Source organism: Pseudophryne corroboree, chromosome 1, assembly GCF_028390025.1.
Source record: "Pseudophryne corroboree isolate aPseCor3 chromosome 1, aPseCor3.hap2, whole genome shotgun sequence".
Taxonomy (NCBI): Eukaryota; Metazoa; Chordata; class Amphibia; order Anura; family Myobatrachidae; genus Pseudophryne; species Pseudophryne corroboree.
In genome coordinates this window covers 299,578,552-299,590,581 of record NC_086444.1, presented here as the reverse complement: position 1 = coordinate 299,590,581, position 12,030 = coordinate 299,578,552, and the positions used below count along the sequence as shown (strand labels likewise).

Sequence of the window (12,030 nt, the reverse complement as noted above, 5' to 3'; positions counted from 1 at the left end):
CAAAATAACCCACCTAAATCTAACTCTCTCTGCAAATGTTATATCTGCCCCCCCTGCAGTGCACATGGTTTTGCCCAACTGCTAAAAAATTCCTGCTGCGATCAACTTGGAATTACCCCCTATGTACAGTTCTATTTGGCACAGGTACTATGCAAACAGCCTGTTGTGAATGTTTTACGGACATAATGTTACTATGCCCCAGGAAGCAGATATCCAATTTGGCTCCCAGAGTGCAGAGAAACAGGGTTGTGTTGCGCAACCACGCCTCTTATGATGCATGACTGCACCTTTATGCTACGCCTTCAGCGCGAAGAAAGTACCTGTAAGAGAAAATTCCTACTTGCACCACTGCACAGGGGTGAGGGGGAAGATAATGTCTGGGGGCATCAACATTACAAGGAGGGAATGCTGATTCTACAATAATCAATGAAACTAATGGATCGGGAGGATATGCTACACAGATTAGCTAGGCCCGCCCATAAAATAGAGCTAAACACCTTTTATGCATTTTTTTCCACAAAAATATTAAATCTGCTTTTAAATAGGTATTATTTGCTAAATTCAAACAAAATATCAGAGACATTTTAAAAAAATATATTCACCAGTTAAACAATCAGAATCAATGCTAGAGAATGATATGCAATTTTTTTTATTAACTTCATTTTGAGAAACATTTCATAGAAAAAGAATAAATGTTTTCAGAACAAAAGTGATATTGTATATACATTAAAAATAATTTTTCACAATTAGCACCATTATAAATGAAATCTGTGTCATATTTTTTACCCATATGAGTGGAAAGAATTAAAAGTAATAAAAATATGGCACAAAACATGATTTGCAATGGTATGTTTAGCATACTTTCATAGACAACAGGCAGAGGCAACAGGGACTGCCGCACACTGCCAACTATGAAACTAAAGCAAAGCCTGGGGTGACATGTTCTAAACCACTTCACCTGCTTAGTAAATATCCAGAAACATTCACTACTTCCAGCCAAAAAGGGCTATTGAACATACACCCATATTCTGTTGCAAAGTAATGTTGTAGTGACAAGTACTCGTACATATATAAAGAAATGGATGGAAAATGAACTTTAAATGTATAAAGTAACATAATGTAGTCATATGGAGAGCAAAAAATATTAAAGTAGTGTAAAAACACCACTATTGGAAGTGTACATCCAGGTTTATGAGGTTATGTCACACATACACTGTACCCAGATTCTTTGTGACCACATATTGCTAGGCACATGGGCCCTCATTCCGAGTTGTTCGCTCGCTAGCTACTTTTAGCAGAAATGCAAACGCAAAGCCGCCGCCCTCTGGGAGTGTATCTTAGCATAGCAAAATTGCTAACGAAAGATTGGATTAAGTATTTCCTTGCAGTTTCTGAGTAGCTCCAGACCTACTCCTAGATTGCGATCATCTCAGTCCATTTAGTTCCTGGTTTGACGTCACAAACACGCCCTGCGTTCGGCCAGCCACTCCTCCGTTTCTCCAGCCACTCCTGCGGTTTTACCTGGCACGCCTGCGTTTTTTTAGCACACTCCCTGAAAACGGGCAGTTTCCGCCCAGAAACACCCACTTCCTGTCAATCACTTTACGATCAGCAGAGCGATTGAAAAGCTTTGTTCGCCCGTGAGTAAAATAGCATAGTTTTGTGTAAAAATACTTAGCGCGTGCCCCCTGCTGTGCATACGCATGCGCAGAACTGCCGGATTTTAGCCTATTAGCAATTCTGCTAAAAATAGCAGCGAGCGAACAACTCGGAATGAGGGCCATTGTCTATTGATTGGTAATCTTCAAGCAGGTCATAAAGTGATTTAATTAATGATGGATGTGACCCGTACACCGATCTTTATATTGCCTAACTATAGACCAGTCCTAACGTTTAAGTTCTATTTTAGCTACAGTTGCTCGATGAACTTCATCCGGTCCGTCTGCCAAGCGTAGAGCACGTGCCCAGGCATGGAACTGAGCAAGTGGGAAGTCATTGCTGAGACCTGCTGCTCCAAAAGCCTAAATAATTAATTCATATGGATTAAAAAATAATGTCAAAATTAGTAACACAGTTGAGAATACAGAAACACAAGCACATGGTTCTGCATAGTTTATCAGCAATCTAGTAAGCTTCTTTCCTTTATACTTTCAGAGAAGACTGAGTGGCTGTATACTTTTGGACAACCCCTGGTCAGTTTAGGGCCAAATTCAATTAGCCACAGTTAAGGAGGATTTCTGTTTGAGCCTAAGGAGGCTCGAACAGAAATCTGCGTTAAATGCCCTGATCGCGGGTGCAGGAATTTATCCCGGATTATACAGTATTACGTGCGTCAGCGGGTAATTTACCACGTGAGGAAAAGGGGCTGTAATTGAACAGGCCTGAGCGGAAAAGCCTGAGGCTACCACTCTTTTCCCAGAGTGCGGTAAGTGACTGCTGCAAACTGAATTCAGCCCATACCATCTTGTATAGAAAATATTGCTTTTAGCTATACAAAACAGGCATGTTTTACTGGACATGGGTTGGCCAAAAGTGGACAACCACTTTAAGATAGGAAAGTCATATGTATACCTAAAACTTCTGCTGCCGTCATCCAGCTGGAATTCTACTCATCCTTGCCAATTATTTACCTTTACTACAAACCAGTGGCGATGCGGCTTATCACTCATAGTAACCTAGTCTGCTCTACAGGACAAGGTTTCATTTCTGCTTCAAAATAACTTCGTAAATCTAAGCACTAAAACTTAGTACAAAATATAAATTTGACTTTAAAGACAGACACGTTTAAATACATAGATCAGTAAATAGATGGACCTTACCTGAATTGCTCTATCAACCACATTTTGAGCCATAGCAGGGGCGACCATTTTTATCAAAGCAATTTCCATAGCGGCTTCCTGCACACAAATGTGACACAAGTAATACAGCTGATGGCTTGCAAAATAACGCTTCACTTTCCAATTAGTTGCAAATGAAACACAAATGAATAGTATATACTACAACGGACTTCCCATTTGGCTTACGTTAATGTAGTAGTTCTCGCATAGGAACAAGTTGCACTACTTTTAAGGGATTTTATTGATCAGGTAGTGATATTAATATCAAACGTTGCCTGGCAACCGAATAATCTCTACCAACTTCATTCTTCTCAACAAGTGAGCAGATAATTGTTTTATTCATTTCTGAAAATATTTTCTTGTATTTTAAGAATTCAAAATTAGTCTATACCCCCCCACCCCTCCCCCCCAACACACACACACAAACACACAAAAACATTGCTTCAGAAATCCCAATGGGTATTGTATATCTGACAATGAGTAGATTTCCGGAAAATAATCTGGCACTGCACGTCATCTCTGATGTATACTCTTTAGACATTCATAACATATAGCACTGTTAGAACTAGTTACTGAATTTTCCCATTAAGAGTCACCTTACACACTGTGATCTACGGACTGTACTGTTTATGGTATACAGATTCCCCTTCATAATGACTACAGTACAATATGTATCCCTTTCTGGTGACCAGGGCACAATAGAGAACACTCACCTCCATTCATGTGGTTCCTGCAATTAAACCTAATCTTGCTGCTCGGTCATGGAGCTGCTATCTGCCCGTTTTATTACTGACTGATCACTCCTGGGGAGTAATTCAGACCTGATCGCTGCTGTGCGTTTTCGCACAGTGGGCGATCAGGTCTGTTCTGCGCATGCGTATGCTCCGCAATGCACCGGCGCTTCGGACAACTGCATCGGGCATCGGTGCATAACGACGGGATGGTGCGAAAAAAGCGATCGCATGGTGACTGACAGGAAGTCAGTGGGTTAGTGGGTGGCAACAGACCGTTTTGTAGAAGTGTCCGGGAAAGCACGGGAGGGACCAGGCGTTTGGAAGGAGGGTTTCTGACGTCAGCTCCGGCCCCAATCATCGCAGCGTCTGAGTAAGTCTTGGGCTGAGCAGAGACTGTACAAACTCATGTTTGTGCAGCTCTCCAACAAATGCGATCGCACACCTGCACACAGCAAATACCCTCCCCCTGTAGGCAGGGCCGTCTTTTCGTATGGGCTCAATGGGCTCTTGCCCAAGGGCCCCAGGAGTAAAAGGGCCCTAGGCTGATAGCTGAGGGTCCCCTCTTTCCAGGGGTACCAGATTTTTGAAAATCGGCCCTGGGGAACCAGAGATATCAGACTTCAAAGCAGTGGTCCCCATCCAAGCCTGTTAATTGTTCTTCCCAGCCAGATATCTCGGTTTCTGTTTGACTTAGAGTTTTTCTGAGGGTATACTCCAAAAGCTGAGACTCTCCCCTTTCAGTGGACACTGGCAGATTGTCTCTACTATGCCCAGAACCAGAGATATCAGCCTTCAAGCAGCTGTTCCCTGCTCCAGCTCCACACTCCTAATATGCAGTTTTATATTTTTGTTGGTGGATTGCTCTGGCTCCTGAATTCTGATCCCCAAGTCCCCAGTACCTCCTGACAGGTGTCCCCAGTACCTCCTGACAGGTGTCCCCAGTACCTCCTGACAGGTGTCTCCAGTACCTCCTGACAGGTGGGACTCTCTAGTTTTTTTTTTTTTCCCCATTAAAGCTAAGAAATCTATTTCCAGGAACTGGAGATATCGGCAGTAAAGCAAGCTGCCCTGACCCCCGGAAAATGATGAATATTAAGCCCACTCCACTATCCACCCCTCCCCTGTGTATTAAACACCCCCTACCACCCTGGAAGTCATGTACTGGGGCCCCTTCATTCAGCACAATGCCCCCTTCTACAGTTTAGCGTTCTCCTTCCCGCCCCATTTGTGCAGTAAAGGAGTAATTAGCAGAAATTATTTCTCCAGGTCCTACATGCTGAGCGAAAGATAGAACACCCCCTACCCCCCGCGGGACATCAAAGCTGCCGCTGATAGCACCCCCCACCCCTTCCGCTGACGGGTGGGTAGGGGCCCCAGTGCATTGCTGTGTCCAGGGGCCTACACTGCTGTTAAGACGGCTCTGCCTGTAGGCGGCGACTACCTGTTAGCAGGGATGCAAAAAACGCACCCTAGTGATCAGGTCTGAATTACCCCCCAGGTTTCCTATCTTGCACTGAATTTAGCCTTAGCAGACATAAATGAGGCAAATCAATGTAAGGAATGTCCTGCTCAGAGCATGAAAAGCATACTTTTGCGGCTTTTTTTAAATTCAATAGCTCTCCAACACATAGAGTAAAATCAGCATGTGTGTGCTCCATGCATTGTTCATTGGCTGAGCAGGACTCCACTTTATACTGCGCAGAGCATGAAAAACACCACCGCCCCCTTCCCCTGGGTGTGGATTATAAGATCTACTCTAAAAAGGATTACAGTTATTAGGTCTACCACTAAAGGTAGACATAGAATAGGTAGACAGTAAAAAATGTTGACAGGGTCAAAAGGTCAACATGGTCAAAAGGTAAACATGGAAATGGTCCACACAAAAAGGTAGACACAATTTGTAAAAAAAATTTTGGGGGTGTTTTGTCACTTTTCTGCCGCAAATAAGCCCCATTAGCGTACTGCGTCCCCTTGCATGGCTTGCTATTCAGAATCGTAGTCCACGTGGATGGTAAAATATGAAAAATTTGAAACAAATGAAGAAAAACAAACAAACCTTGTGTCGGCCATATGTGTGTCCACATTTTGAACTGTCTTCCTTTTACATATTGACATTTTGATCTTGTCGACCTAATGCATGTCTATTATTAGTGTTCAACCTATTGACCTTTTTAGTGTAGATCTATAGACCGGATACTCTTCCCCCAGGGCATGTACAGTGGCGCTAAAACAACATTGTGAGTTTACTAGACCTGAAGAACAGCCTTAAATCTGAATTGCAACAGCTTATTTTCCCTAATAGTGACAGTTAACAGCTCTTCATTAAAGAGAACAGTGTACAACGGGGGTGTCAAAATCACGGCCCCTACCACATCCTTTTGCCGCCCACGGCCAGGGGTCCTTATGCGGCCCACTGGCAGGTATTGGGCCAGAACGCTGACAGGGGACCTTACGTGGCAGGGTTGACTCAAACAGGAATAGGGCGGAACTGCGTCCCCGATGTTCTGCCCACACTGCGTCCTCGTCCGTCCGCCTCCATATACCCCACTTGTCTGCACCGCCCACCGCAGCAAGTCATGGCTGCTGCAGCCCACACAATACTGAGGCCTTGATATTTCGGCCCAGTTGGGATTTTGAGTTTGACATGCCTGGGGTACAATAATAATTTCACGATTTTATAACTATTAAACAAAATTCTGTCATTTTAATTAACAGGGATGGGAGGGGCCACAAAAAAGTATCGATTCACAACTGGCCTGCTGTCATGTATTCTACCTGTATGAGTGCGCTAGTGGGCAAGCAATGTATTGTCATAAAATTGTTAGTTTATGAGTGTGGAACTATACTTTATACTGATTTTCAGTATTTTCATAAATATTTAAGTTAAATGTTAAGAATACCAGAAAAAATTCCTGATATCACATTTATGAGTATCAGTAATTTTTCCACCGGATACTCTGTAAAATGAGCTATTTAAATTAATAAAATGAATAACAAGAGTTATGGTAGCCTTACCGTGGTTAACTCTGTTTCTCCGAGGTCCACAGTATCCACAGGATATACATTGGGTTGTAGGTGGCGTCAGAGGATAGGCACCAAATGGTTAAAGCATTTGGACTCCCAGGAAGTCCCTGTGCAGCTTCCTTATAACCCCGCCTCCTGGCCCAGGAAGTCAGTTTGTTACAAAGCTTAAGGCACACACTTCCATGCTAGTGGAAAGGAAGGAATTTAGTAAGTGTACAGATTCTCAAATCAGGTGCGTTAAGGTGGATTCCCTGTGGATACTGTGGACCTCGGAGAAACAGAATTAACCATGGTAAGTCTACCATAACTCTTGTTTTCTCCATCGGGGTCCACAGTAGATCCACAGGATATACATTGAGATGTCCCAAAGCAGCATTTAAGGGAGGGAACGTTCCTGATTAGGCAGGAGAGTCCCACATCCAAATGCAGCATCCTGAGAGGCAAAGGCATAATGTCTGAAAAACACAGAGTTGAGGCACCACAGTAGGCTGCCCATGAAGGACCCACTGAACGGGTAGAAAGGGCAGAGACATTATCCGGTAGATTGGCTCGAGAATATGCTTCCGTGATAGTCATCCGAAGCCATCTAGCCAATGTTTGCTTATTGGTAGGCCATCCTCTCTTGTGAAATCCATATAAGACAAAGAGTGACTGTTCTTCTGATGGCACTGGTATGATCAACGTAGATCCTAAAAACACGAACTACGTCCAATGTTGCATCTCCCACAGAAAGATCCAGCAATTGGAAGACCTTAACTATTATTTCTTCATTAAGATGGAATTTTGAGACCACCTTAGGTAGATATCCAGACTTGGTTCGGAGAACCACTCTGCCTAGATGGAATATCAGAAATGGAGAGCAACACGATAGTGTCCCTAGATCTGATACTCTTCTAGCTGAAACAATTGCCAGTAGAAAGAGAACTTTTGCTGTCAACCATCTGATGTCCACCTTTTTCAAAGGTTCAAATGGAGTGCCTTTAAGAGCCTTGATTACTAATCCCAGGTCCCAAGGAGCCGTTGGAAGTACACATGGAGCTGAATGTGAAGCATTCCCTGGAAAAAGATGCAAACATTGTGTAGATTTGCAATTTTCCTTTGGAACCATATGGTCAATGCTGACACTTGTACCTTCAGGGAGGTTAGGCGGAGACCTCTGTCCATTCCAGCTTGAAGGAATGCTAAAACTCTGAAAAACCTTGGGTCATACTTTCTAATGGAACACTATTGAAAATTAGCATGCCATATTCGGTAATAAATGTGAGCTGAGGATGATTTCCTTGCTTTTAGCATCGTTTGAATTACCGCCTGTAATAAGCCTTTAGCTTTTATAATGGATGTTTCAAGTGCCATGCTAACAAAGACAGCCAATCCAGATCTGAGTGCAGACAGGGACCCTGGATCAGTAGATCTGGTTGTTGAGGAAGTAGGAACAGAGTGTCCATGGATAGCCTCTGCAAATCTGTGTATCAATTTCGTCTGGGCAACGCCAAAGCTATTAATATCATGGCGCCCCCTTCCTGCTTGAATTTTCAAATCACCTTGGGCAACAGAGAGATTGGCAGAAACACATATGCCAGCTGAAATATAAATTTTACTGACAGAGCATCCACAAAGATTGCTTTGGGATCCCTTGTTCGTGACCCGTATACTGGTACCTTTTTGTTCTGTCGTGAAGCCATAAGATCCACTTCCGGCAGTCCCCATTTGTTTACCAGAATCTGAAAGACTTCTGGGTGCAGAGCCCATTCGCCTGCCTGAATATCCTGCCGGCTGGGGGAGTCTGCTTCCCAATTAAGTCTGGGTATGAATATTGCAGATATGGCTGGATGATGAAGTTCTACCCACTTTAATGTGCAGCTTACTTCCTTCATTGCCACCTGGCTACGGGTGCTTTCTTGGTGGTTGAGGTATGCTACTGCAGTGGCATCGTCCGATTGAATCTGAATCGGTTTACCCTGAAGCATTTCTTTTGCCTAGGTGAGAGCCGTGTAGATGGCCCGAAGGTCCAGGACATTAATTGGCAGACAACTTTTTTCCCTGGTTCAATGGCCTTGGAGAGAGAACGGTCCTGTTACGGCTCCCCAGCCTCTGAGGCTGGCATCGGTTGACAGAAACGCCCAGTCTGGAACCCAAAGGGGTCGACCTTTGTTTAAGTGGGACGTCTGTAGCCAGCAGGCTAATCACTGACGAACTTCCTGAGGAAGTGTCATTGTCTAACTGTTTATCATCTGATGCTGTCCATTCCATTTGGAGAGAATCAGATGTTGAAGGGGTCTTGAATGGAACTGGGCATATTCTACCATGTCGAATGCTGAGACCATTGATCCCATTATCCGCATTGCTGCATGCATGGATACTCTCCGACTGTGTAGGACTCCGCAGATTCTCATCTGTATCTTGGATATTTTTGTCCAGAGGAGTAAAGATTTTCTGAAGACTGGTATCCAACACAGCCCCTAGGTGTGTCATCCTTTGAGATGGAACTAGGGAGGGCTTTGTCCCATTTATGAGCCAGTCGTGATCCTGTAGGCAGGCTATTGCTTGTATATGGCAGAGAAGGGTTTCCTAAGATTGTCCAGGATTAACAGATCGTCTAAACAAGGGAAATTCCTTATTCCCGGACGATGTAAGTGAACTGCCATCACCACCATAATTTTGGTAAACAACTTTGGAGCTGCGGCCAGTCCAAATGGTAGTGCCTGAAACTGAAAATGTTACTGGAGGACTGCGAACCTGAGATACCACTGATGGGAGAGTGCTATTGGTACATGAAGGTAAGCCTTTGGAATGTCTAGAGACACCATGAAATTCCCCAGCTCTATTGCCAGGATAATGGTCCATAATGTTTCCATATGGAATTGCGGCACCCACCTGTATTTGTTCAGAACCTTGATATTGAGAATGGGCTGGTACGACCCATTAGGTTTCTGTACAAGGAATAGGGTAGAATAGAACCCCAGACCTCGTTGTGCTGAGGGAACCGGTACTATCACTCCTGACTGTAGCACTTTCTGTATTGCCTCTGTAGAGCCCTGGCCTTCATTGCCACTGAAGGTGGTCTGGTACAATAGAACTGAAGTGGAGGATGCTTCTTGAAGGAGAAGTCGTACCCCTGAGACACCGTTTCTTGCAACCAGGCATCTGTGGTGGACTGTTGCCCCACTTGTGTGATTTGAAGAAGTCGACCTTTCACCCTGGGATCCCCCAAGTGGAGGTCCGCACCATTAGGCTGATGGCTTGTCTTCCGGTTTACCAGTAGGGCGTCTGGTTGACCAAACCTGCTTGGCCTTATTCTTAACAGTTCTATTTGCCTGAGAATGTTTGACATAAGCTTTTCCCTTTGCTTTACCTTGAGACCGAAAGGACCGGAAAGCAGGGAATCTAGGTTTAGATGTTGGTGTTCTTTTTAGAGTCTGTTCAGACTTTATTTTATTATTCTTATTTTATTTAATCCAATTTATATCCCAACCGAATATTTCCAACAACGGATAGGGATTCCATAACTTTCTTGGAATCTGTATCAGCCTTCCATGAACGTAGCCATAATGCTCAGCGAGCTGATACTGAGGAAGCTGAAGCTTTGAGAAGCTAACACCCCGATATCTAGGGCTGCTTCTGCCATATAAGCAGCTGCCTGTTTTATATTTGTTATATGGGATATTTGTTCTCTTTTTCCTTGAAGCTGAGAGATAATTTTCCCAGGCATCTGCTCAGGCAGTTACGGCTTCAGCCACCCATGCTGTGGCCATAGCTCGTCTTGAACGCAATTGCTCCTCTTAGGGAAAACACAGTCTTAAGATAGCCATACATTTTTCTGTCCGTTACAACATTTTATGATGTTGAAAGCAGAGGTAGTGTAGGTCTGCGCACTAATCGAGCTACGTGAGCATCTACTTTGGGAGGAACTTCCCTTTTTAAACAGTCCACAGGTGGAAAAGGACAGTAAAAACACAATTTTTATGGTAGATTAAACCATTTACTAGGTGTCAACCTCTTGTATAATTTCCATCAACTTTTTATGGGACGTTTGAAAACTGGAGCCTTAGACATTTTCAGTATAGGCTTTTCATCTTCCTCCATAAACAATATAGATTTTACTGCATCATTTAACTCAGGTATATCTACTGAGGTACGTTGCTCCTCCTCTCTTGAACCAGATTTAGAGAGAGAGGTTTCAGCTTCATCCGCAGTGTCCTCAGACTCTAAAACATGTGTAGACTGTGAGGAAGATACCTCATGTTTACCCGCATTTAAATCCCTGGGCCTGTCTGCCGATAACATTTGAAAGGCAGCCGAGGTCTAAGCCAAATCTTCGCCAGAGGGGCATCCCATTCACCCATGGTGAATGCTGCATAAATGCAGTAGGGTTTAGTGAATATCCCAGAACCTTTGCAAATGAAGCCCAAGGGGGTTCCAGTTGCACTGAATCCTAACCTGTAGTCGATTGCTTAACCTGTTTGAGGTTTTGAATGAACCCAAACAGTTAGCACATAACCCATCCTGCACTGAGTTCCAAGGACCCAATCTTGCTTTACAGGACAAACAAGATGTTAATATAGGTGCTGGATCGTTATCTTTGCCTCGTGAGGATAAGTAACCATGGAGGTCATTCCGAGTTGTTCGCTCGCAAGCGGATTTTAGCAGATTTGCTCATGCTAAGCCGCCGCCTACTGGGAGTGAATCTTAGCATTTTAAAATTGCGAACGATGTATTCGCAATATTGCGATTACACACCTCGTAGCAGTTTCTGAGTAGCTTCAGACTTACTCGGCATCTGCGATCAGTTCAGTGCTTGTCGTTCCTGGTTTGACGTCACAAACACTCCCAGCGTTCGCCCAGACACTCCTCCGTTTCTCCGGCCACTCCTGCGTTTTTTTCGGAAACGGTAGCGTTTTTTCCCACACGCCCATAAAACGGCCTGTTTCCGCCCAGTAACACCCATTTCCTGTCAATCACATTACGATCGCCAGACCGATGAAAAAGCCGTGAGTAAAATTCCTAAGTGCATAGCAAATTTACTTGGCGCAGTCGCAGTGCGAACATTGCTCATGCACATTAAGCGGAAAATCGCTGCGATGCGAAGATTTTTACCGAGCGAACAACTCGGAATGAGGGCCCATATTCACAGAATAGTGTAATAAATCGCAGTGATGTGATAGTCTTCACTTATGAAACCTCAAAGTGAAGTACACCAGCATAGAGTGAAAAAACAGAGAGATAGAATGAGACTGACAAAAAAGATTAGTTTTAAAGTCAGACAGCAGCACTAGCAGACATCACAATAAAAAAAAATATATATTAATGCATTAGCAAATGAACATAGTCAATCTACACTTACTCTAAAGTAGATATTATTACTGTATAACCTCACTACAGGAAGCGGGTTACATGGAAATAGCGTATACAGACGCACATGCGAATAATACATCAAT

General features: G+C 43.8%; 1 protein-coding gene across 2 annotated transcripts in view; it reads right to left on the bottom strand.

The window, feature by feature from the left end:
• Nucleotides 1-633: 633 nt before the first annotated feature.
• Nucleotides 634-12,030, bottom strand: part of ACAD10 (acyl-CoA dehydrogenase family member 10) — a 226,918-nt gene continuing 215,521 nt past the window's right edge. For both annotated transcript variants that reach the window (XM_063964392.1, XM_063964391.1), the window contains 2 exons: nt 2,820-2,897; nt 634-2,021 (listed from right to left, as the gene is read on the bottom strand). In XM_063964392.1, the coding sequence (XP_063820462.1) occupies nt 1,887-2,021; nt 2,820-2,897 (213 nt within the window). In that variant the 3' untranslated portion in view covers nt 634-1,886. The remainder of the gene's footprint in view (nt 2,022-2,819; nt 2,898-12,030) is intronic.